Source organism: Symphalangus syndactylus, chromosome 7, assembly GCF_028878055.3.
Source record: "Symphalangus syndactylus isolate Jambi chromosome 7, NHGRI_mSymSyn1-v2.1_pri, whole genome shotgun sequence".
NCBI lineage: Eukaryota > Metazoa > Chordata > Mammalia > Primates > Hylobatidae > Symphalangus > Symphalangus syndactylus.
The window spans coordinates 142,908,801-142,933,182 of record NC_072429.2 but is presented as its reverse complement, the minus strand read 5'-3'; the positions used below and the strand labels follow the sequence as shown (position 1 = coordinate 142,933,182).

Here is a 24,382-nt window from a genome sequence, read left to right as displayed (position 1 = left end):
AGGCGGAGGTTGCAGTGAGCCGAGATCACGCCATTGCACTCCAGCCTGGGCAGCAAGACTGAAACTCCATCTCAAAAAAAAAAAAAAAAAAAAAAGCCATAAAGAAATCCTCTGACCTACCTTGTCTGATTGTAGGTCATGCGCAGTCCCTCAGATCCCCCCTGCGCCCTGCTATCTTTCTGTGTCCTGACCAAAAATCAGAGGGCCTTGGCCACTCTGTGACCCAGCAGCTGCAGGACTGTCCCAGCAGGCTTGAACCCAAACTGGGGCCTTGACATTGCTAGACACTGATCGAGGTATCTAGGTTTACTCATTTTTTATAAAAAGTGTCAAGTCCTCTAGTGACAGACTCAGCCCTCAGTCTCATCGCATACTTGTGAACCTTGGCCTTCTGCAGTGGGAGGATGCGGTAGTGCCTGGAGGTGAAGAGGCAGGTTCAGCTGGGCCCAGCAACTGGGCTGTCCCACATGGTCCTGCACACCCATGCTCTTGGGATGGTGGCACCACCGTGTCAAGCACCGGCCTGGGAAAGAGCAGCCATTTGGTGGCCGCATAACAAGAGCCACCGCACAGTTTGGGGTGACAGGGAAGGTGTGGAGGAGCGATTCTAACCAGAGCCATCGAGAAGAAACTAGTAAAGTCAGAGGCTAGAAATACAGAAGGGAAATCACTGCTCAGACAACACAAAAGACAGGTGTAAAAGCCGGGGATTTCCCCCAGAGCTGCCCCAAGAGCTCTGTGCACAGGTCTTGCGCCCTGCCAGGCCACACAGGGCAGGGGAGCCCGGCCCAGAGGCTGAGCCCTTCCAGACCAAGCCCCTCCCCTAGGGGCTTTCAGGCTAAAGGGGTCAGAGGATCGTCTTCGTTGCCGCTCAGAAAAAAGCTCCTGGTGCCTTTGTCAATTCTTCTCTTTTCCAGAATAAAAGTAACGAAAGCAAGGTCCGCAAACTCCTGGTCTCACCTGCGTCGACCTGGAAGGCTCGTCCTGTGACCGCCCAGGCCCTCCCGGACTCCCCTCCACACCAGACTGTGGGCTGGCCCAGGACGCATTCTCTAAGGTCAGCCCGCATCTCAACACCTAGTACTTGACCAGGAAACGTTTGCTCAGTGCCTAGCGGATGGTGCCCCGCTATGGGTCTCCTCTGCCCCAGGCCGGCCACCCCTCCGGGAACGCTGGTGCCTACGACGGCCACCTCCGCCAGGCCTCCGGCTCCTGCCTTCCGCCGCCACTGTGGGCTGAGGCCGCACGCCCGCACGCCCTGAGTACCCCAGGGCCCTCAAAGCAGGCGGCATCCTGCAGACAGAAATTGTCTGGACTTTATTCCGATGCAGGCCTTGGCCAAACACCAATGACAGGCCCCAGAGCCAGGCGGGCTGAGGCCACCAGCCCGGTCAGCTGTAGGTGTCAGGGTCCGCGTCCTCTGGCAGAAAGTAGCGCTGCAGGGCGGGCTGCAGGAGCCGCGGGGGCAGCGGGCGCGGGGGCGTGGGCCAGTCCAGGGGGAAAGGCTGAGGCTCCACACGCGGCAGCGGCAGCTTCAGCGTCCGGATGGGGCCGTCCAGGGTGCGGCCGGCACAGAGCCGGGACGGCATCGGGCCTGGGGGCGGGCGGAGGCTTGTGAGGCCCGGGGGCTGGGGTGGGGTGCGGGCCCAGTCTCCACCCCTGGCCCCACTCACCCCTCAGTCTCTTCGCGGACCTTGCGGACCTTTGCGCCTTGGCCTCCTGCAGCCGGAAGATGGGGTGGTACCTGGAGGCGAAGAGGAGGGTTCAGCTGGCCCAGCCCCACGCTTGGCCGCCCCACGCAGGTCCCGCCGGCGCAGGCCCCGCGCACCAGTGCTCCCGTGGAGGTGGCACCACCATGTCGGGCACCGGCGCCACCGTGTCGGGCACTGGTGGGTGCGGATGTGGGTGCGCAGCCTCCTCCTGGAGCGAGCTCCGCTGCTGCGCCCGCAGCTGCTCACAGAAGAAGTTGAGCGCATCGATGGGGCCCAAGTCCAGCAGCTGCGAGTGTGACCAGTCGGTCTCCTCCAGCGGCGGCGGCTCTCCGGGCAGCTGAGCAGGCCCAGCAGGGTGCAGGCGGGCCTCGGCCTCCGGGCAGAAGTTCTTCAGCGTCTCGGAGAGCACTCCGAGACGGAGCTGGCGGGTCCCCCAGCTGCGTGTGGGTGCCAGCGTCCGCTGGGCCTGGAGCTCCGGGGCTAAAGAGTGCAGCTCCGCAGATGAGACCATCACAGGCACCTCTGAGACGCGCGAGAGCCTCCCGAAGATGCTGGAGGGCGACCAGGAGGTGCCCGAGGGTGTCACAGAGGCGCGCGTGGGTGCCCCAGAGACCACTGACGTCTGCGACTGGGTCTCCTTGGGAGGAGAGGAAAGTGCTGAGGTCTGGGAGACCTTGGGCAGCACCACCAGCAACTTGGCTGCAGACAGTGGCTGCGAACTTTCCATCTGTCAGGAGGTGACCCATGGCCAAGCACCCTGGCTCCTCAAGCATCCACATGGCCACTGAAACTCCCTTCTGTGCGACCCTCAGCCCAAAGCAGGGGCTGCCCCTCCCCTGACAAGGAGGTCCCAGGGCTGTCCCTGGTTCCGGCTAGACACCCCCTGTTGATTTCCACCTGCACAGGGAAATCCCCAGAGATGCTCAGGGCAGGGGGGCTGGAGGCCCAGGACTGGGCAAGGCCAGGAGGAGCCCGTGGCCTCAGCTGGCTTTGACCCCAGGACTTGCAGAAAGCCAGAGAAGGCAAGAGGGTTCCCAAGGCCCCCCCGGCCCCCGCCGGCCCAACCTGAAGCTGCTGGATCATGTCCTCCAGTTTCTGGCAGCAGCGAGTGCGCAGGCCGGCCTTGGACTCCAGGTCTGGGCCCTGGACCCAGGTCATCATCTCCTTGAACAGGAAGCCTTCCGGGTCCTGAAGGCCCAGCCTGTGCAGCAGCTTCTTGAGCTCTGGCCTGGGACAGATGCATGTGGCTTGTCCAGAGGCTTTCCCAGTGGCAGGGAGGGCTGGGCAGAAGCGCGACTCACCGGCAGTGCACCGGAGAGGAGAGGAAGTAGCACATGAGCTCCAGCACCACATCCCGGGACTCCAGGGAGCAGGCCAGGAGCAGCTGCAGTGCCAGCATCACGAACTTCTTCTGCGTCTGGTCCTAAGGCAGGCGGGCGGGGGGATGTGGTTGCTGAGGGCCGGTGGGCGGGGAGGAAAACTGGGGGCAGGACAAGGGGCACACCTGGAGGCTAGGGGGCTGGTCCAGGTTGAGCAAGTGTACGAGCAGGCCCTGCAGCTGGTCTTGGAGATCACTGCTCGTGTTGGGCAGCAGTCTCAGTAGCACCCGCAGGATGTGCACACGGTCGACCCACATGGTCTCCTCCAGCAGGGCCACCAACAGCGAGGCCAGGCCCTCCATCGTGCCCGCCTCCGGGTACGCCTGCAGGGTAGCGTGCTGAGGCCCCGCCCCCATGTCACACCCAAGCCAGCCCCTACCTTCTCCCCTGTCCCTCACCCTAACCCATGCTTCTCAGGCATCCCCAATTCCCTCCAACCTGCAGGCTGAAGATGGGGAATAACTTTTTGAACCAGGTCTGGTGGATGAAGAAATGCAGAAACTTGGGCAGATGCCCATAATGCTCATCCAAGAGCAAACTCCCATGACGGTGCCAGGGATGAGGGTGGGTCCTGGCAGCCTCGCAGGTGTGCTGCCGGGGCTCCTGGGTCCAGTCCACAGCACTCTAGGGGAGCAACAGCGGCTGCAGGTCCCACCTGTCTGGGTCTCAGTGTGAGCCCACGTCCCGTGGCCTGGGGGCTCTGCCGGAGCCTCTACCTGATCCTCCAGTTCGCAGGAATCCAGCTGCTGGTTGGAGTGTGGGCTCAGGGAAGCTGAGGCCCGGTCCAGCTTCTCGTCTTCCTCCTCCTCCTCCTCTTCCTTCTGGTCTTCCTCCGCCTCCTCCCCAGGCTTCTCCCCCATCCACTGGAGCAGCTTCCTCTGCCACTGGGCTTGGGATGGCCTGGGGCGCCACAACCACAGGGCATCCTGGCTTGCCCCTGGCTGCAGAGGGGCAAGAGATGGTGCCTGATGGGTCGCAAGGACAGCAGAGCCCTCCCCTGCCAGCAAAACCCCCAGCCTTGCCCCTTGCCTTGAGCTTTCTCTGGGAGGCGAGCTGAGTCAGGGATCCGAGGCTGCTGACCTCCGCATTTAGCCACATCTGCTGTAGCACCACAGAGTTGGGCACATAGCCGGGGAAGCAGATGGGCCTCAGGCAGTGCTGGAGGTGGGCACAGCAGGGAATGCTGGGAACCTGGATTCCCCCAGCCTGAATACCACCCTTGGTCACCTGTATAACCTCTCAGAGCCCCTCAGCCACCAGTCCAGCTCTGCCTGCCAGGCCTCCGAGAGCTGGCTGAGCTGGCAATCCCTACTCTCAACACAGATGGCAGGAGAACCCTGAGATACCAGGGGCGAGGCCCTCAGTGAGCATCAGCTCTGACAAACGAGAAGGGAAACCTGGGGAAGTGCTGGCTTCTAGGGGCCCTGACACCCCGCAAGCTCCTCACAGGACTTAGCCCCAGCCCTGGGACAAGAAAGTCTAAAAGCAGCACAGGGGCCAGGGAGGAAGGAAGGAGCTTGGAGAGAGGGCAACGAAGAGCATGATGGTGGCACCCAGGTCCAAAGAGTCAGTAACCACCTGGGCAGGTGACAGTGCCAGGCATATGCTGGGGGAGGGGCTGAGGCCTGCCTGGGCACCTGGTGTACATGAGGGTGGGAAGACAGTGGATTCTAAAGGGCCAGGTTCCCTTGCCTTTGCTCCTCTAAGGGCAGGGACTCTGATCTTCCAGGAAAAGTCCCTAGGGGACCTGCCCTCCCAGCACCTCCATGGGGGAAAGGGGTGTGTGGCATAACCGGTTGGGGGGCCTGGCTTTGCCTGATGTCAGCTCCCAGAGAAGCAAGGAGCCTGTGGCCACAAACACAGCTGTACTGGAACAGGGCTAGATAGAGGGTGAAGGGTGAGGGGTGAGGGGTGCGTGGGAGGCTGCAGCCTGGCCCTCTGGTTGTAGGTGGGCATGGCCCTTGGGTCAGATTTGGACACAAAGATTTGTAGCAAAGGGGAGATGGCAGGCACAAGAGTGACGCCTGGAGAGGAGTGGCTTTGCAGGAGCTGGGAGGGGGCCTCACCTTGTGGGGCTGTACGGTGGCAGGAAAGAAGCCTCTGAGGCTAGAGAGAGGTTCCTTGGACCGTCTCTTTGGCAGCAGTGGGATCTGGGGGATGGAATGGGGGCTCAGAATAACACAGCCCCCAGCACCCCTGCAGCTCTGCCCCTCAGTAGGTGGTACCCCACCTGCCTGGGTCCCTCACCCTGCACTGCAAGTGGGAGGATGGCAGGTCCAGGGCCATGGTCGTCCTCCCTCGGAGCTGCAGATCCAGACTGATGCCCAGGTAGTGGCTCAGTGAGGAGCGGGCCAGAAGCTGCGGCACAGGAGGAGTCACAGGGTAGCAGAGGGGCCCAGCAGGCATGTGTGAGGGTGGGAAGCCTCACCTGGGATGCCTTGCTGTGCACCCTACGGTGGGAGGGTGGGATCGGCACTGTGACTCGGGGAGGCTGGGAGAAGTGCTGGCCCAGGGCCCCCAGGTCCCGTGGGGACAGGGCTGTTGGCACTGTTTGGGCTGCAGTGCTGACCTCAGCCCGGGCAAGACAGTGGGCAGCTTGGGGTAGGGCACACACATCCCGGGTCTCTCTCTCCACTGTGAGGGTCCTGGCGCTCCACTGCTGGGACTCCCTTCCAGACTGCATGCCCTGGGAGGGTAGCAGGAGCAGACAGACTATCAGAGACCAGGTGGGAGGGGTGGGTGGAGAGGAGGGGCCAGGGTCAGGGCTGGGCTGGGAGAGGTCCTACACCTACCAGCAGGCCAGAGCCGTAGATCAGACGGAGGTAATTGTCAAAGCCTTCCTGGCGCTGCTGCCAGGAGGGTGGGGGCCGGGCTGCCGGGACCACTAGCCCCAGCCTCAACTGCTGAAGGTCTCGGTCCCGAGCCACTAGGGCGTCCAAGTCCTGAGTCAGGGTTCAGGGATCAGCCTGCTCTTCCTTGAGCCTTGCTATGTGCTGCCCGGGCAACCACGGGGATCCCAGGCCTGCCCCAGGGCTGAGGGCTGGGGCCTGAACCTGGGCAGGGTGGGCTAAGGAGGACCCACCCCACCTCCTTCGACACCAGGTGCTGAGATGTTGCTCTCCGACGATGGATGAGAGACAAGGCCTTGCTGCAAACAGGGACAGGCACAGGTGGGATGCTGGGTGGCCTGCCAGTGGGCTGGGGCAGAGGCTGGGACAAAGACCAACCCCAAATGGGTGTGCCAGGGCTCAGGCAGGCTTGCATCAACTCCAGAGGGCCCCACACTGCCAGGCTCCCACCCAGGGTGGGAAAGGAGGGCCTGTGGGAGGGCTGAGCAGGCCTGCATGGGACCTGAGGCCGGCTGCCCCATGGAGGTTGGTGAGCCTCTGCAGTTGGGCGGAAGTCAGTGACTCCTGGCTCATCAGTGGCAGCGGAGGGTCGTCCACCATGTCTGGGGCCTTCTGGCACATCTTCTGAATAGGGGAAGGAGCCTGTATCCCCTGGCTGGGGGAACCCGGGTCTGTCCCCCAAGGTGGGCAAGGGGGGGCCCACCTTGCTCACTCTGTCCTCACCACACACCTCAACTAGGTAGGATGTAGGCAGGTAGAGCCTATGGGACACCAGGCAGAGGCGGGATCCCAGTGCCAGCACCAGGTCTCCACTGTTGCTGCAGAAAGCCAGGGCCTGAGGGGCACCATTCAGCTGCAGGAGCCTGGAGAGGCACCCAGGGCAACCGAGGCTCAGCAGGGACAAGGCCTTCTCCACTCAGTCCAGCCACTGGGCTCTGGTGAGGAGCAGAGGTAGGAGACCCCAGCCCTCCCCACCTCCCACCCTACCGCAGAAGGCGGTTCTCAGCGGTCCAGATGCGAATGGTGCAGTCCAGGCTGGAGCAGGCATACAGCTTGAGCGCAGGGCAGCAGCACAGGCCTGGGGGCAGCGTTCAGGGTCAGGAACCGGAGCCGGGCGGTGGCTGGGCTTCACCCGTGCTGCCCCCTCACCAGTGATGTGGTCCGTGGGGTCGTCCTGGGGCCGGTGGTCTAATCGCGGACTGTCGCCCAGGCCAAACTGCACCAGGCCGTAGGTAGCGCTGTCTGGGTCCTCAAAGCCCACGGTGACGCGTCTGCCTAGAGCACAGAGCACCACGGCCGGGTAGCAGCAGGAGAAGGTGCGCAGCAGGCTCAGGCTCTCCTCGGCGTAGGGGAAGACGCGCCACATCTTCACCGTCAGGTCCCCACCTGTGGGCAGCGGAATCTGGCTGGGCCTTGTCGGAGGGGAGGGGGCTCTGTGGCGGCCTGGCCTTTGGCAGGGGAGCTACTGACCAGAAGACACAATGCTGTTCCAGGTGGATGCGATGGCGAGAACCGGGCCCGGGCTGTGCGCCTCCGTTTGGAAGACAGTCTTCGACGAGAGCCACTCCAGCACCGACAGCGTGCCGTCCGTGTGCCCCACCACTGGCAGGTACCTGCGAGTGGGACGAGCCTGTTGGCGCGGACCCTGCCGCTCCTTCCGCCCGCCAGACCCTCGCCGGCTCCCGCACCCACCGGTTCTTGTTCTTCCGGGCGCAGGCCACAGCGCTGCAGCGCAACTCGCCCCAGTGCTGGCGCACGACCTACCAGGAGGAGAAGGCGCCTCCGAGATCCGTGAGGTGGCTGTACAGGTGCAGACAGCAAGGCTGCGGCGCAGGGGGCGGCGGCGGGCACACGCGGTGCAGCACGCTCATGGGGCAGCGTGCTGCGTTGGCGCGGACCAGGTGCCCGGCCCTGGTCAGCAGCCACAGCGCCTCACGCGGCAGGCAGTAGGCCACGGCTGCCGCGCAGTCCTCCGGCTCCAGCAGCAGTGAGCTCACTATGCGCCCGGTGGCAGCCGACAGGAGGTAGACCGAGCCATCAGCGCACGCGCACACGAGGCGCATAGGCAGCGACTGGTGCGCGGGCACGGGCAACGCGGGCGCCACCTGCACGTGGAGCACCTTGGCGGGCAGTTGCGCCAACGGCGAGTAGAGCTCGCGTACGCGCCACAGCTGCATGCTGCTCGCGCACAGGGACAGCACCGGCCAGCCCGGGCGCACCGGCGCCAGCAGACGGCCCACGCGCCGGGACAGCTTGTCCTGGCCCCAGAAGCCCAGCGCTACCTCGCCCACCTGCGCCGCCGCCTGCAGGTCCCAGGTGCGTAGCGTCCCGTCCTGCGAGGCCGACACCACCAGGTTCGTGTTCGGGAGCACAGCCATAGCCGTCACCGGGCCTGTGGGAGGGGTGCAGGTCACTTGGCTGACTGAAGGTAGGGGAGCCTTCAGCCTGTGTGGCAGTCAGTGCAGCAAGGTCTGGCCAGAGCTGCAGAGATGCTGGACAGCCTAGAGCGGCTGGAGGCAAAGGGCCGAGGCTCGGGGTGCAGAGAACTCAGAGCACCTGTGTGGCCCACGAACACCATCCGGATCTGCCAGTCAGCCTCCCACACCTTCACGGTGCTGTCCCGGGAAGCTGTCACCATTGCCTCTACTTCCTCGCAGTAAGCCAGGTCCGAGATGGTGCTACAGGTGGGGAATGGGAGAAGCCCAATGGACTTAACATCGCCTTGTGTGTGAGGGCCGTGAGCCCCTACATGCCTGGCCCTCCCTAGGGGGATCTCCCTCACGTTTTGTGCAAATCCCGGCGCACATCTAGGAGAGTCCAGGCATGCAGATCGAAAGTGAGCACGGCCGAGCCATAGGCCGCGAAGCAGCGCAGGACGTGGTGGGGAGGAACCGGCGCCACAGCCAGACGCATGAGCCTGCCCGTTGGGCTCGGGGGCGGGTGCAGTGGTGACCCTCGCAGCACCAGGCGGCGACCACCTGAGCGGAACTGCCAGAGCGCCAGGCTGCCGTCCATCTCCGCAACGAGCAGCAGCCTGAGGTCAGGAACCGGCAGGCAGCAGGTGGGCGCCCAACCCGGGGCCCTGCCCACCCCCTGCTCGCTCAGCCACAGCAGGCTGAGGTTGGGCCTCAGGATGGCCAGCCCCGCGGGGCCCCAGCCTACAAAACGGCCCACGGCACCCAGCGGGCCCAGCACGGTCACCAGCCCCGTAAGCCCGACAGGCGCCAGCAGCGTCTCCTGTGCCCAGCCGTCTTCCTTGTGAAGGTGCAGGCGGCCTGCGCCGTCCAGCACCACGAAGCGTCCACCCACCGGGTCCTGCGCCACCGAGCGCAGCCCGGCTGCCACCTCCAGGCGGCGCAGTGGTTCCAGCCCATGCGTCAGGCGCGCCACGCGCAGCTCGGCTCTCTTCTCCTGTGGGCCAGGGTGGGCGGGCCCGCAATCAAAGGTTGGGGCTGCTCTGGCCTAGGGGACCTCTAAGGGAAGGGCCAGATCCGGAAAGAGGCCTGGAGGCGCAGGACGGGCACACCGCACCTTTTCCACGACCTCCTGGAGGCTGGTGCGCAGAAGCAGCCACAGTTGGCGGGCGCGCGCGCGCGGGGTCAGGCTTTGCCACTGTTGGCTGCTGGTCAAAAAGGGCAGGACCTGCGACGGCTCCGTGAAAGTCAACTCTGCGGGCGGGAACTGGAAGTTCTGCCACCTACAGCCCCAGGTCCCCGACCCTGACGGTTATGGGGAGCCCTCCTCCAGGGGCCCTGCCCTGCCAGGCACTGCCCAGGGGAGTTTCGTTCCAGGGGATGGAACCCAAGCCCGAGTGAGACCCACTTCCTAGCGGGATGCCTGGGGGGCGAGGCCAGGCCCCCTCACCATTCTTTTCGGTGAGCAGCCCAGGGTCTGGGACATCATAGCCATCTGCATCATACAGGTCCGAGTCCAGAACTAGGTTGTAGCCTTCTGCCTCCCACGCCTCTGCCTCCATTTCAGCAACTGCGGTCCCAGAGCCCAACAGCTCCCAGGACTTAGCGGTCATGGCGGGCAGCGGCAGTTGCTAGGATACCAGATGCCGCCGGCCACTCCCACACCGCAGGCCCCGCCCCTACACCGCATCCAGGTCCACACCAAGTCACAGAAACTTTTATTGGAAAGAAATGAGCTGCAGCAAAGTGACACTCAGTGCACGCGGCCAAATGGGCGAGGTGGGGGTACAGGTGGGCACCAGGGGCCGGCCCAAGACCAGAGCGGGTGACGCTGGGGCCTGCTTGCGGGGCCTCTGGCCACAGACCCTTTGGGCTGGAGTGTGCAGGCCCAGTAGAAATACAAAAATAAACTCTGTGGTCCAGCTGTCCCTGCTGTGGCAGTTCATTTGGGCAGGGCAGTCGCTCTTCCCACCAGGCCCCCTGCTGCCAAGTCCGGCCACAGCACGGGCAGCAGGAGTCTGACGGGTGAGTGGGCATCCACAGGATGGAGCCAAAGGGCTAGGCAGGTATGGCCTTGGGCAATGCCAGGACTGTGGCAGCGCCAGGGTCTGGCCAGCAGCTGGGGAGGCCCCAGGGGCCTCTCAGGTGGGCAGGTCCAGGCATTGGTTGAAGCTGGATGAAGCTGGGGCCTCGGCTCCTCCTCATCAAATACAGATCACTGGGACCCTGGGCGGAGGTTGGCACACAGTGGGCCTTCAGGAGCCACCACTTAGACCAAGTAGAGGAGGCCCCCACCCTGTTGTACCCACTCCTGGCTTCAGGGACCCGGGTCATGGTCCCCATCACACACCTGTCCTCCTCCATGGTGCTGGCCTCCTCGGCCCCACTGCCTCCGCTTCTGCTTTCTTCCTCCACCTCCTCCTCCCCCAGCTCCATGTCCAGCTCGTTGCCTGCCTCTGAGGGTGTGTAGGTGGAGCCACTGAGGGGAGGCAGGGAAACCAGTTTTAGGACCCCCTACCCAGGCCTGCTGCTGGCCCCAGGGAGGATGTTCAGGGAGGACAAAGCTGGGTGGATATGGCACAGCTGGGGAAGCTGTATCGGCCCAACAGGGAGGTGGGGGAGGAGGCGGATGGTGCCCACCTGATGGAACGGCAGCTAAAGAAGACGATTCGCTTGAGCCGCTTGTTGTAGAAGAAGTAGTTGAAGGACCAGAGGCTACCATCCTCCCCGAAAGGATCCGAGTCCAAGTCTGGGTTATAGCTGGGGAGTACCGGGTGACAGGTGGTGTGAGGTGCCATGTGCCACACATACCTGGGGGCCCACCTGCAGGGATGCCGGCCCACCTGTAGATGTCACATTCAGTCAGGCAGATCTCCTCGTCCACCGCGTTCCACAGCTGTGGTTTCAGGGCCTTGAAGTCCTCCCGCACAGCTGAGAACAGACTGCAGTTGACTGCATTCACCACCTAGGGCAGGTCACAGTCAGGGTGACAGGAGCCCAGGGCTACCAAAAGTGGGAAAGGACAGTGGGGTGGCTGTGGGTCCCTTCCCTCCACCTGACCCTCACCCAGCTAAGGCTGGGCTCCCGGCTGAACTCATGGCTGCGGGCTGTGCTGAAGTCATAGTCAGGCCTGAAGGACTCATTGAGCGTGGCAATCAGGTAGAAGAGAGTCTTGCGGCTGCACTTGTCACTGAGGGGGCCCTCGTCCTCGCCGCCTTGGCTTTTGCTGAGTCTGCACAGACAGAACCATTAGCTGGGCCCATCACCTCCCCTCAACCCCCAGCCCCAGGTAGGCCCCACCATGGCTCACCTGCTGGGGCTGAGGCCTGAAGTCTGGGGTGGAGAGAGTGCCTCCAGCACGTGGGGCTGGCCCTCCTGGCAGAACTGCTTGAACATGTGTTTGTCGTCTCCTGCCATCTTACACGAGTAGCTCTCAATCCTATAGGATGCAGGGAGGACCATGAAGCATGCTTCCCCCAGGTTCCACTGAAGGGCGGGGCAGTGTGACCTCCAAGATGCCAGACCCCCGGCCTGCCTCACCTGCCGATGATGTGGGCATCTCCGGTCTCCACAGTCAGCTGTGAGTTGATGGCTTCAAAGCTCGAGTTCTCCAACAGCTTCATGTCCTTGGGGAAGGAGCTCCGTGCTCCAGAGGGGCTAGTGTTGCCTGGGGAGTGGGAGACCAGACCTTGGGTATCTATCTGGCCCCCTGGGGCCCTGCCTTCAGCCCTCCTACCCATTAAGTGGAGCCTCTGGGAACAAGCTGAGTCTGGCCTCTGTCCAGGCTGCACATCAGGAGCTCCCCTCTCTGCCCGGCCAGGAGAGGTGACAGAGATCCTGTTTTACCTGAGGGTGGCAAGTCCAGGCTCCAGGTCAGCCACACCTCCTGCAGAACACGCGAGTTCTGGGACTAGGCTAGGACCACGGGGGACCCTGCGCACCCCGGGGCTGCTGGCTGTTTGTTGCTCAACATTCCCCATCCCCACCCCCACCCCCGAAAAAAGAGCTCCAGCCACCATGGGGGTAACTCTTGAGTGCGCAACGGGACATGACTCCTGCAGTCTCCCTCAGGCTGGCTGGGCTCCTCAGCCAGGGTAAGAGGCTGCATCCCGGTTAGGAACCAGGACACCGAGGGCTCCGGGCCCTGCGGTCACCTAGGCGGGCGCTCTTTCGTTTTGGCTTTCTGGCCCGGGGAGAGGAAAACTACAAGTTCCTCCACTCTACCCGGAAAAAGCGCCTAGTTTCTCCAGACGCCTAGGAGGGCGGTCCCTCGGCCCCGCTGGGGCGCTGCAGAGTCGCCAGGCAGCGCCTGCCGGGGCCGGGTCGGGCACCAGCCGAGCCGCGGTGGAACTACAAATCCCAGGAGGCAGCGCGCCGCGCGAGGCCTGCTGGGAGCTGTGGTTCCGGAGGCCCGAGACGGCGAGCGGCGCAGGGCGGACACCCACCTGCCTGGCTGGGTTAGATCGGGCCGGGCCGGGTCTGGCCGGGCTGGGTCGCTCCGCGTCGGTGCCGGTGCGCAGGCGGGGGCGGGCTCCGCGCAACGCGGGCTCCTCAAGATCGGAGGGCGGCGCCGCGGCCTCCGCTCGGGCCGCACTGTATCCGGGGGAAGAAGCTCCGCGGCGACGTCCCGTTACTCCCGGCCCTGCCGGCCCATCCGGGCTGCCACCGCGACATAGCCTCGTCCCCCTGCACAGAGCCCGCTGTCGCGACCGACCTGCCGCCGACCGCCACGGAGCGCCCCGGCGAGTCAGCGAGCCGAGCGAGCGACCTCCGCCTCCACCGGCCGGACAACAACAAGCGTCCGCCAGGCCCGGCCCCGCGCCTCTGAATGGCCCGCTCCAGTCTCCTGGATCGAGAGCTCAAATAGCCATCGGTTGCCTTACCCGCCACTCAGTTCTGCCTTCTACGTCTACTGGTTTTGGAGCCTGTCTGTCACTCTTCTCGCCGTACTAACCCGCCTACCCCCAGCGCTCATTTGGCCGTGGCCTCTTTAGCTCCGCCCCCTAGGGGGATCGACCCCGTAACCAGAGAGGCACGGGCCAACCTAGTGCGACGTGTGGGCGTGGCGGGGGCTGCGGTCCGCGGGCGAAGGTGGCAGCCCATTGGAGGTCCCGGGTGCGATGTCCAGGTGCCGCCAGGTGCTGGGATAGTCGCTTGCCGGCTGCATCTACGTCCGCCGAGCCCCTGGGGCGAAGAGGCCGCGTCCGCCTTCAGTTTTGGCCGGTGCTTCGGTCCCTGACCCTTCGCCCCCAAAGACCAGCTCTAACGTGAGCGCCTCCGCCGCCTTGCCCCCAGCCTCGTACACCCCGCCAGCCTCGCCCAGCCGGTGTCCGGACACCCTCGGGCTGTGTCCATCTGTGGGCAAAGCCAGTGGGGCAGGCTTGGCCAGAGTGCACCACTCGGCGCCGTCCCAGGCCCGACGCTCTGGGCGCGCCCGGAACCCCAGGCTCGCGGCGCCAGTTTCCGACCGGCGGAGGCGCTCAGCGGCCCGATCCCACGGAAGCGTGCTCGGAGGGCCGGGACCCGGCCGGACCGGAGATGGCGCCGCCGGCGGGCGGGGCGGCGGCGGCCTCGGACTTGGGCTCGGCCGCAGTGCTCTTGGCTGTGCACGCCGCGGTGAGGCCGCTGGGCGCCGGGTTAGACACCGAGGCACAGCTGCGGAGGCTGCAGCTGAGCGCGGACCCTGAGCGGCCTGGGCGCTTCCGGCTGGAGCTGCTGGGCGCGGGACCCGGGGCGGTGAGTGGGGGCGGAGGGCGCGCGGTCAGTCCTCTTGGCCCGGGCAGGGCATGGAGCCCAAAGCCAGGCCCCTCCGCTTGCCACCTGAGTGCCCTTAAGCAGTTATGTTTCTTTGCTTCTGTTTTCTCGTCCGTGAAATGGGAGTGATGCTGGGACCTACTTGGACCTGCTTTACAGGACTATTGTGAGGATTTGGTAATAGGCGTACAGGGCTTAGGACCGTGTAAATGGCCTATAAATGTTACCTTGTATTTCTTTGCTCATCGTGCGATGTAGGGCGGGGGGACGCCCTGAGCCTGGACTCTCCCTCTTCTCAGGTTAATTTGGAGTGGCCCCTGGAGTCAGTCTCCTACACCATCCGAGGCCCCACCCAGCACGAGCTACAACCTCCACCAGGAGGGCCTGGAACCCTCAGCCTGCACTTCCTCAACCCTCAGGAAGCTCAGCGGTGGGCAGTCCTAGTCCGAGGTGCCACCGTGGAAGGACAGAATGGTCAGTGCCCTGTAATGGATACTCATTTGGAATAGCCTTGGCCCCCCAGTCCTGGTTGGGGAAGTTGGATCCACCTTCCCCACTGCTAGATGTCTGGGAAGGCTCCCAGGAGGGAGTAGGTGGAGTCTGGAGTAGCTTGGAGTACTTGGAGTGGCTCCTGGAGTCAGTCTCCTACACCATCCGAGGCCCCAGCCAGCACAAGTTGCAGCCTCCACCAGGAAGCCCTGGAACCTCAGCCTGCACTTCCTTAACCCTCAGGAAGCATGCATGAGAGGCAAGCATGAAGAGGCAGAGCAGGCAGGGTCAGGACCTGTGTGAGAAGACATCATCCCAAGAGCAGCAGGAGAGTGACAGGAATGGGAGAGTGACAGACTCAGATACCTACTGCTTAAGACAGTTCTGCAGTGGCAAGGGTTGGTGCAGATAGGGTTGGGGAGAAGAGTCTTTCCAGAGATGCTTAGAAGATGGTATTAGTGGCTGGGTGGGTGGCTCACGCCTGTAATCCCAGCACTTTGGGAGGCCAAGGTGGGTGGATCACCTGAGGTGAGGAGTTCGAGACCAGCCTGGTCAACATGGCGAAACCGTCTCTACTAAAAATACAAAAATTAGCCAGGCATGGTGGTGTGTGCCTGTAGTCCCAGCTACTTGGGGAGGCTGAGGCAGGAGAATCACTTGAACCCGGAGGCAGAGGTTGCAGTGAGCCGAGATCTCGCCACTGCACTCCAGCCTTGGTGACAGAGCAAGACTTCCATCTCAAAAAAAAAAAAAGATGGAATTAGCTGAGTTTTATGGCTGCTTGGGAGGATTTTTGCAGACAAAGCCTCCCTCTATCACCCAGACTGGAGTGCAGTAGTGTGATTCTAACTCACTGCAGCCTTGAACTCCTGGGCTAAGGTGATCCTCCTGCTTCAGCCTAAGGAGCTGAGGTTATGGGCGTGAGCCACTGCTCCTGGCTCACATGGCTGCTTAAATGCAAGAGTTAGAAGAGTTAGCAGTTGAGACTGAGAAACATGAAGGACTAGGTAGTATGGGGCTCCCAGATAGAGGGCAGCCCACAAACGAGATAAGCAGAGCTGCCAGAGGGCTAGGAAGACAGCCAGACAGTGATGTAAGAGAGGCTCAAGCAACTCAGTGTTTATAAAAGGAGCTAGGCTCTCTTTAGTCAGTCATTCACCAAGCATATGTGTTCAGCAGCTGCTCTGTCCCAGGTACTCCTTTGGCATGAACAAAACCCCCAATCCTCATCCTACTGGAGCTTGCATTTTTAGAGGGGGGGAGGCAGACATATAAAATAAGCACAGGGCTGGGCAATTAGCTGAGTGGGCCGGGCACGGTGGCTTACGCCTGTAATCACAGCACTTTGGGAGGCCGATACGGGTGGATCATGAGGTCAGGAGATCGAGACCATCCTGGCTAACACGGTGAAACCTCGACTCTACTAAAAAAAAAAAAAAACCCGGGCGTGGTGGCAGGGACCCATAGGAGGCTGAGGCAGGAGAATGGCGTGAACCCGGGAGGCGGAACTTGCAGTGAGCCGAGATCACGCCATTGCACTCCAGCCTGGGTGACAGAGCGAGACTCCATCTCACAAAAAAAAAAAAAAAAAAAAAAAAAAATTAGCTGAGTGTAGTGGTATCTGCCTGTAATCCCAGCTATTCGGGAGGTTGAGATGGGAGGATAACTTGAGCCCAGGGGTTCTAGGCTGCAGTGAGCTGTGATCGTGCCACTGCATTCCAGCCTGGGTGACAGAGCGAGATCCTGTCTCCAAAAAAAAAAAAACACAAAAACAAAAATAATAAAATTACTGTAGAGTTTTTTAAAAAAGAAAGTCTGTTAGATGGTGTGGAAATGAGAATGGTGGAGCTGGGAGGATTGCTGTTTAAAACGGTAGCCCGGGCCAGGCGCAGTGGCTCACGCCTGTTAATCCCAGCACTTTGGGAAGCCGAGGCGGGCAGATCACCTGAGGTCGGGAGTTCAAGACCGGTCTGACCAACATGGAGAAATCCTGTCTCTACTAAAAGTACAAAAATTAGCCAGGCGTGGTGGTGCATGCCTGTAATCCCAGCTACTCAGGAGGCTGAGGCAGGAGAATCACCTGAACCCAGGAGGCGGAGGTTGCGGTGAGCCGAGATCACACCATTGCACTCCAGCCTTGGCAACGAGTGAAACTCCATCTCAAAAAAAAAAACCAAAACAACAACAACAACAAAACAAAAAAACTGGTGTCAGGGAAGGCCTCATTGAGGCGACACCGGAGTGAAATTTGAAGGTCATGGCATGAACCATGTGACCAAGGAAGCAGAAAACAAAAAAAAACCCTGAGGTGAGCATGTTCAAGTGATCCTTGAGGTTCAGTGGGGGCCAGGGCCGGGGCCAGTGCTGGGTGCATGGAAGGCCCTGCTTATCCTAGTAGGGAGACAGTATGAATACAGTGGGCCTGAGGTCATCACAGGAGCTGTGTTAGCACTGGGTGGGGACCCCCCATTGCAGTGGGCTGGGCCTCACACGGTGGGGTAAGGGGAGTCAGCAGGGTGCCCAGCTCTGAAGACGCCCAGGGCAGTGGCTTGTCTGGAGTGCTGCCAGCCCAAGTGTGGGTCAGGGAGCCCGGAGAGGGGAGGTCCCCAAGGGCTCCAAGAGGCCACCCTGACTGCAGGGCCACTGAGGGCCTGCTTTGGTTCTGCTGTGAGGCATCCCTGGCTGGCAGAAAGGGCCAAGAGAGGTGGCCTAGCCAGGCACAAAAGGGTTTGAAAAGGCTCTAATTCCCAAAGACGAACTAAATGCAGCTCCAGCAGTAACAGAAGTCTGGCAGGGGCCTCTGAGGGGCTTGCTAGAGCCAAGGCTGGGAGAAGGTGTGGCTTGAAGTGTGGCCTGAGGCAGGGCCCTGGCATGGGTTGAGGTGAGGGAGAAGGCAAAGGTCCTGGAAAACCAAGGGCCCAGAGGCCAGAGGCCACAGCACAGCACACCCATATCTTACCTTTAGGCAGCAGCAGCAACTCACCACCAGCCCTGGGCCCAGAAGCATGCCCTGTCTCCCTGCCCAGTCCCCCGGAAGCCCCCACACTCAAGGCCCCTCAACCTGAGGCAGATCTTCCTAGGAGCTCTGGAAACTTGATGGAGAGAGGTACAGGTGTGGGGGTGGGGGGGGTTAGGGGGTTGAGGGAATAGCAGACATCCCCAGCGGTGACAGCTGTCCTTTCCTTGCCCTGCAGAAGAGCTGGCAGGGAGCCTGGCCCGGGCTATTGCAGGTGGAGATGAGAAGGGGGCAGCCCAAGCGGCAGCCATCCTGGCCCAGCATCGTGTGGCCCTCAGCGTTCAGCTTCAGGAGGCCTGCTTCCCACCTGGCCCCATCAGGTGAGGCCTGGGGCTTCTTCTTCACCCTGTCCTCGTGACCCTCCCAGGTCCTCCATCCATCCCTCAACACACATTCTGGCACAGGCTGCAGGTCACACTTGAAGACGCTGCCTCTGCCGCATCCACCGCATCCTCTGCGCACGTTGTCCTGCAGGTCCACCCCCACTGCACTGTTGCGGCTCTCCAGGAGCAGGTGGGCACAGGGTCTAGGGAGCCCTGTGAGGGGCAGGGGAGCCTAGGTGACATCACCTGCCCTGATGCTCTGGCCGCAGGTGTTCTCAGAGCTCGGTTTCCCGCCAGCCGTGCAACGCTGGGTCATCGGACGGTGCCTGTGTGTGCCTGAGCGCAGCCTTGCCTCCTACGGGGTTCAGCAGGATGGGGACCCTGCTTTCCTCTACTTGCTGTCAGCTCCTCGAGAAGCCCCAGGTCAGTCCTCAATGGGGGTGGGGTGTGGGAGGTGGGGTACAGCCCCAGTCCTGAGCTCCACCCCCTCAGCCACAGGACCTAGCCCTCAGCGCCCCCAGAAGATGGACGGGGAACTTGGACGCTTGTTTCCCCCATCATTGGGGCTACCCCCAGGCCCCCAGCCAGCTGCCTCCAGCCTGTCCAGTTCTCTCCAGGTAGGCACAGGACTGGGCAGGGAAGGCCAGGACAGCCATGGGCATTGGAAAGAGCAGGGAAGCAACAACCGTCTCTCTTCCCCTAGCCCAGCTGGCCCTGTCCTTCCTGCACCTTCATCAATGCCCCAAGCCGCCCTGGCTGCGAGATGTGTAGCACCCAGAGGCCCTGCACTTGGGACCCCCTTGCTGCAGCTTCCACCTAGCAGCCACCAGAGGTACTAGAGGTGGCACAAGCAGGGGAGGTGGGGGGCAGGGCACAATCCACAGGAATGACCCAGCTTCTCCCCGACAGGATACAAGGGGAGAGTGGCCCTTCCCTCACAGGTCCGACATCTCCAGGCCCCGGCTGAACACAGGGGACCTCTACTGACTGCTTGCTGGGACAGAGTCACCAGGGTTAGGGGGAAGGGCCACAAACTGAAACTATTAAAGACACTTAAGAGCCAGCAAGTGTCCCTTTCATGGTATCTCTGCAGACCTGCCCCAACCTAGCCAGCGATACAGGGAGACAGGCCCTCATCAGCAGGTGGGGCTCCCCCAGCCAGACCCCGGTGGTACTGAAGAGTGGACTCAGACCCTGAGCCTGATGGTCAGGAAAGCATGGCATGGGGATCTCTTCCCAGACCCCAGAGGCCTACAGAGACCCCCACCCAGCTGCTCACCACTGGGCTGAGGCCGCTGGGGTGTGCCACATACTGAGCTGCAGCCCCCATCGCTGACCTTGTCTCCTACTGTCCACCCTGGTCCCCCAGGCCTGCGCCTCTCCTGCCTGCAGCCCTATTGGCATCACCTTTCTCCCATTCAGCTCTTGCCTTCCCTGGACTCTGGCCAGCACTCCCCTCAGCTCTTGCAGCTAGGACACCAGCAGTGAAAATGGGTGTTTTCCTTCCCTTCGTAGGGACGAGGGAAGCTCAGGAGCTGAGTCCTGCACCAGGTCACTGGGCCAGTGCTGGGTCATGTCTCTGTGACCCTCCTAGATAACATCCACTGTCTCCCTCCCTCAGCAGCATGCTCCTGTGGGAACCCAGCCACTGCCAGCTTCTGGCCAGGACCCACCACCCAGCTGCCCTGTGGACTGCTAGGAGGGGCCACTCCATGACACACATCCTGCCTGTCTACTTGACTCCTTCACCTGGCTGGGAGCCATCCCCATCCTCTCAACCCAGCCCAGCAATAGCCCCTGCCCTAGACCAAGCCTTTCCCCTGTTAAAATGCTGCCGAGGTTCCCTGCTGCCATCAGAATGGGGGCCAAGTGGTTCAACACCTTAACACTTGGCTGTTCATTCCAACAGGTCCCTGGGCCACATCCTGCCTGGCCAGGCCCTTTTCAGCTCTGTGCTCAGGCACACCCCACCCCACCAAATGCTGCCACTTCCTCTAACATGCAGTTCTCTGCTTTCTGTCCCACACCCACCGTCTGGACTCCCAGCTACCAGTTAGTGCAGGGCATTGCTGGCCACACTGCATGGGACATCCTGGGAGCCTTGTGAAGGCAAGAGTATTGGTATCAAGAGTCCCTTGCAAACCTGCACTCCTTCCATATAATAGCTCAAATATGTACATTGAGAAACTTAATTTATTCCCATGATGGGGGCTGAAGGAGGGCCCAGAGCTAGAGCCTGGTCTCTTGCTCCTGCCCCCTTGCCTCTTTTTCCAGATGAAGAGGGGCTTAGCCAGCTGAGGCCTGAACAGGCCTGGGATGGCTCTTGGGCCTGATGGCCTGTTCTGGCAGGATGGCAGGCAGAACTGGACAGGGTCACTTGGGCGGCCGATATGCCAGCTTCCGACTCTTCAGGACTGACCACTTGTGCCGCTTTATGGTGTATACCAGGGGCACCAGCAGAGTCATCATCATCAACATCTGCAGACAAGGAAGGCTCAGAGAAGGGAGTGGGGAGGAGCCCTGCCCAGCTCCCAGCCCTTCTCTGATACCCACCATGGCCTTCTCCCAACCCTTTTACCTTGAGCCCCATGCGTTTTCGATGGTCGTGCTCTGGCTCAGATGCCCAGCGCAGGAAGGTGCACACATCCTTGGCTATCTGGGACATGGTAGCTGGGGTGCCTGGCCAAGGACAAGCAGTGAGGGCTATTCTCAGGCTCATGTCCAAACTGGGATAATGCACCCCCTCTGTGGAGCAGACACTGCCCCCTACCCAAGGCATCAAAGGGACAGTACCCTCCACCGGACATACGCAAGACTGAAGGAGCCCAAAAGCCTCCTGAGACATGAACATAAGATGCCCCAGACAAGAAGTGGGCAGGACCTCCTGGACGCAGGAACGCAGGGAAAGCATCCCTGGGGGTAGTGGAGAAGCATTCCACATGCCCACTGCCAGACTGGAGGCCTCTTACCATCGTCAAACTCCAGGACATCTGTGTAGATGGGAGGGGCCATGGCAATGGCCTGGCCAGGAAAGTAGGGGTTGAAGTGGAGGCCTTCCCGCAGTGACACCCCGGTGGGTGGCTCGCAGTAGCCCGTGAGCAGGGAGAAGATGTAGTCCTCACCACCATGCCTAGGACCAGATCCATGGCTCCTTAGTTCCAAGCACAAGTCAGCCCTTCCCCCACCTCTCCGGCACCACCCCATGGGCAGCCCGTGTACCTAGCTCGCACGATATAGCTGAGGTCAGGAGGCAATGCTCCGTTGTTGGCAGCTCGAGCAGCCTCACTGTTGGGGTATGGTTTTGGGAAATAGTCGAACAGCTTCCCTGGCCGCATGAACATCTCCCCATCTTCATTGGGGCCGTCTTGAACCTCCACCTGCCACAGAGAGCCTCATCACAACCCTGCCATCTCAACAGTGGGAGCCCCTGAGCCCTGGGTCCCAGGCATTCCCAGACCCCACACCTCCGCAGCCAGCTCCTTAGCTTCGTCCTCCGTGTAGCACACGCCCACCAGGTGGCGGTAAGCCACGAAGTCCATGCTGTGGCAGGAAGCGCACACCTGCTTATATACCTGGAAACCCCTCCGGATGCTGGAGGGAGGGAAAGGGTTAGGAACGCTGAAGATTCCACCTCACCAGCTCCACCCAGAACCTCCCCCTGCCAGCCAGCCAGCCAGCTGCACACCTGGTGTGGTCCAAGGAAGAGATGAGGCCACGGTGAGACCACGGATAGCTGGGGGGGTGCAGCTCCAGGTCACTGGCACTCACAGCCGAATGCAGAGCCACGGCCAGCCCCGCACCCCCTGCCGCCAGCATGCCCAGCGCTGACAGCATCACTTTCCGGCCTCGGGAAAGGCCAGACTTCGACGACAAGGCCACTGCCTGCAAGATCTCCGCTCAGCGCCTGCCAGGACACCACCCAGCCGTACCTGGGGATCTGACTCTCAGCGCCCACCTCTCCACCCAGCAATGGCCTCCTCCTGCAGGGCACCAGACGCACACCCTGTCCCACTACCCACCCCATCCCTCTCCGCCGCTGACCCCTAGACCGTGATTCGCTCTCAGGAGAGGGTGTTCCTGGATCCTGAGCCGGGGATCAGACCGAAGTGACCAAGGGTGCTGGGACAGGCCAAGGTCACAAGCAGCTGGCCGAGGTCAGGCTGGGGTCACTTCAGGACGCGGGCCCAGTTTGGACAGCCAGCCGCAAGAGCCGTCCGGGGCGCGCCATCCGGGAAAGCCCCAGCCCGGCCACGGCAGCTAGCCCGTCCCGCCGACCCCCACGCTCGGGACGGGCGCCCTGCCGTTCGGAGAGGTGGGCGCCCAGCCCTGATCCCACACGCTCAAGGTCGACAGGCAGTGGGGACCGGCGGCGCTGGGTGGCCGGGACCGCTTCCGCGCTGCCCCGGCCCACGCCCGCAGCCTCCCCGCCGTGACCTTCACGGAGATGCGGGGCCGCGCGGAGGCCGGGGCCCGGCCCAGCGCTCACCTGAGGTGTCCGTAGCGGGAGCTGCCCGGGCCGCGCGCTGCACAGCAGACCCCGGGCACGCGCGCCGGGGAGCCCCGCGCCCCGCGGGCCCGACACTACCCCGCGAAGCGAAGCCGCAGCTGCCGCCATCTTGGCCTCCTCCGCGCGGCCGCCACTCCCGTCGGCCCGTGGGGCGCCACGAGAGTCAAAACCTCGCGACAGCCGGGGAGTGCAAGGCGGGGCCGGGCGTGGGGGCGGGGCCTGTCGGGTGGGCGGGGACGAAGCGCGGTGGCCCGGGTCGCGTCAGTCAGGGGCCGGGGCACCGCCTGCCTCCCCGCGCTCTTCGGGTTGTCGTGGAAACTGGCGGTGGGGCGGGGCCCCGTCGCGTCTCTCTGTTGCCGTGACAGCGCCCCGCCCCGCCCGGCGTTTCCCACGCCGCCTGTGAGACCCCGACGCTCCTTTTCTCCACGTTCTCAGGCTGTGCGATGGCCGGGTGGAGGCTGCCCCTCCAGGTTGAGGACCTCCAGAGAAAGGGCGGCTTGTAGGGCAGCCCGGCAGAAGGCGCGGGCGGGGGTCTCGGACGCAGGCAGCGCCTGACAGCGGGAGGCTGGGCCCCCGGGCTGAGCACCCTGTTCTTCATTCCCTTGACTCCTCATGACCCGACGCGCGGCGCGCGCCTTGGGTCCTAGCGCTTTGGGAAGCTGAGGCGGGAGGATCGCTTGAGCCCTGGAGGTGGAGACTGCAGTGAGCCGAGATCGCCACTGCACTCCAGCCTGGGCGATATCAAGCGAGACCTTGTGTCAAAAAAGTAAGTAAATGTGATCTTGTTATATGGGAATGTTTTTATTATAAAATATTTAAAAAGTAAGCAAAGGCCGGGCGCGGTGGCTCACGCCTGTAATCCCAGCACTTTGGGGGGGTGGGGCGGGCAGATCACGAGGTCAAGAGATGGAGACCATCCTGGTCAACATGGTGAAACTCTGTCTCTACTGAAAATACAAAAATTAGCCAGGCGTGGTGGCACGTGCCTGTAGTCCCAGCTACTCTGGGAGGCTGAGGCAGGAGAATCGCTTGAACTCGGGAGGCGGAGGTTGCAGTGAGTAGAGATCGTGCCACTGCACTCCAGCCTGGATGACAGAGGGAGACTCCATCTCAAAAAAAAAAAATAAAAAAATAAAATTTAAAAACTAGGCTGGGTGCCGTGGCTCACGCCTGTAATCCCAGCACTTTGGGAGGCCGTGGTGGGCAAATCACTTGAGGTCGTGAGTTTGAGACCAGCCTGACCAACATGGAGAAACCCTGTGTTATATGTAAAATGTTTATTTAGAAACAGAATGCTTGTTCCCTGGTACCATAAGGAAAGGTCAGCATTCAGACAAAAAGTTCTCTCAGCAAGGCAATTTTACTTTCTGCAGAAAGGGTGCTCCTCACGGATGGAAAAATGGTGAGAACACACCTGAATAAAGGAGAGAAGCTATTTTTATCCCCTATGCAGCTTGTCCCTGCTGCTGTGTCCTGTCTCCATTGGCTAGAGCCAGACTGCACAATCTAAACTAAAACTCGACTGGCTAATAATTTAAAACTTTTCTAAATAGATAAAGGCAAGGGAGAACAGAGGAAAAGAGGAGGTTGCTTATGCCAAATAGGGAAGGGGCATAGGCTGTGAGCTGGAACGTGCCTGTGAGCACATCCAGCACAAATATTTTGGTTAAGGTACAAGGACATAGAATGTACTACCTGCCTGTGAGCATGTTTAACAGTTACATAGGATAGAGCTTAAAGAATTATTAGCAAAACCAAACACCGCATGTTCTCACTCACAGGTGGGAATTGAACAATGAGAACACTTGGACACAGGAAGGGGAACATCACACACCAGGGACTGTTGTGGGATGGGAGGAGGGAGGGATAGCATTAGGAGATACACCTAATGTAAATGACGAGTTAATGGGTGCAGCACACCAACGTGGCACATGTATAC

The 24,382-nt window shown here is 61.9% G+C and overlaps 4 protein-coding genes across 10 annotated transcripts; 1 reads left to right on the top strand and 3 right to left on the bottom strand.

Annotated features, from left to right (window-relative positions):
• Positions 1 to 1,294: 1,294 nt before the first annotated feature.
• WDR97 (WD repeat domain 97) lies at positions 1,295 to 9,978 on the bottom strand. The gene is given in 24 exon segments (XM_055287599.2): positions 1,295 to 1,594; positions 1,674 to 1,744; positions 1,829 to 2,349; positions 2,778 to 2,940; positions 3,014 to 3,135; positions 3,217 to 3,414; positions 3,530 to 3,715; positions 3,808 to 4,032; positions 4,172 to 4,249; positions 5,158 to 5,241; positions 5,339 to 5,449; positions 5,520 to 5,777; positions 5,884 to 6,033; positions 6,179 to 6,239; positions 6,443 to 6,564; positions 6,671 to 6,803; positions 6,928 to 7,018; positions 7,090 to 7,326; positions 7,411 to 7,553; positions 7,633 to 8,332; positions 8,497 to 8,618; positions 8,723 to 9,351; positions 9,472 to 9,608; positions 9,805 to 9,978. Coding segments are annotated over 24 exon segments (4,908 nt in total). The 5' UTR covers positions 9,968 to 9,978; the 3' UTR covers positions 1,295 to 1,391.
• A 77-nt stretch (positions 9,979 to 10,055) lies between these two features.
• MAF1 (MAF1 homolog, negative regulator of RNA polymerase III) lies at positions 10,056 to 13,539 on the bottom strand. 5 transcript variants are annotated; one of them, XM_055287625.1, is made up of 8 exons: positions 13,399 to 13,539; positions 11,895 to 12,021; positions 11,665 to 11,793; positions 11,421 to 11,586; positions 11,198 to 11,319; positions 10,995 to 11,114; positions 10,705 to 10,833; positions 10,056 to 10,580 (listed from the first exon to the last, which is right to left on the bottom strand). In XM_055287625.1, exons 2-8 carry the CDS (start codon positions 11,975 to 11,977, stop codon positions 10,559 to 10,561), a joined length of 771 nt encoding a protein of 256 aa, XP_055143600.1. In that variant the 5' UTR covers positions 11,978 to 12,021; positions 13,399 to 13,539; the 3' UTR covers positions 10,056 to 10,558. The 5 variants fall into 5 exon arrangements, with proteins under 5 accessions (XP_055143600.1, XP_055143599.1, XP_063499100.1 ...); XM_055287624.2 differs by lacking the exon at positions 13,399 to 13,539 and adding an exon at positions 12,800 to 13,256; XM_063643030.1 differs by lacking the exon at positions 13,399 to 13,539 and adding an exon at positions 12,201 to 12,802.
• Positions 13,540 to 13,892: 353 nt separating this feature from the next.
• Positions 13,893 to 20,026, top strand: SHARPIN (SHANK associated RH domain interactor). Of its 3 annotated transcripts, none has more exons than XM_055287618.2 (9): positions 13,893 to 14,090; positions 14,408 to 14,582; positions 17,563 to 17,703; positions 17,792 to 17,933; positions 18,018 to 18,126; positions 18,206 to 18,359; positions 18,429 to 18,553; positions 18,640 to 18,768; positions 19,558 to 20,026. In XM_055287618.2, the coding sequence occupies exons 1-8, from the start codon at positions 13,893 to 13,895 to the stop codon at positions 18,754 to 18,756; spliced, it is 1,161 nt and encodes a 386-aa protein (XP_055143593.1). In that variant the 3' UTR covers positions 18,757 to 18,768; positions 19,558 to 20,026. The 3 variants fall into 3 exon arrangements, with proteins under 3 accessions (XP_055143593.1, XP_055143594.1, XP_055143592.1); XM_055287619.2 differs by lacking the exon at positions 19,558 to 20,026 and adding an exon at positions 18,846 to 18,999 and having other exon boundaries at positions 18,435 to 18,553; XM_055287617.2 differs by lacking the exon at positions 19,558 to 20,026 and adding an exon at positions 18,846 to 18,999.
• Positions 20,027 to 20,111: 85 nt separating this feature from the next.
• On the bottom strand, positions 20,112 to 22,670 carry CYC1 (cytochrome c1). The gene is made up of 7 exons (XM_055287623.2): positions 22,423 to 22,670; positions 21,622 to 21,818; positions 21,401 to 21,527; positions 21,156 to 21,313; positions 20,906 to 21,066; positions 20,515 to 20,615; positions 20,112 to 20,414 (listed from the first exon to the last, which is right to left on the bottom strand). The coding sequence occupies exons 1-7, from the start codon at positions 22,549 to 22,551 to the stop codon at positions 20,310 to 20,312; spliced, it is 978 nt and encodes a 325-aa protein (XP_055143598.1). The 5' UTR covers positions 22,552 to 22,670; the 3' UTR covers positions 20,112 to 20,309.
• Positions 22,671 to 24,382: the final 1,712 nt, after the last annotated feature.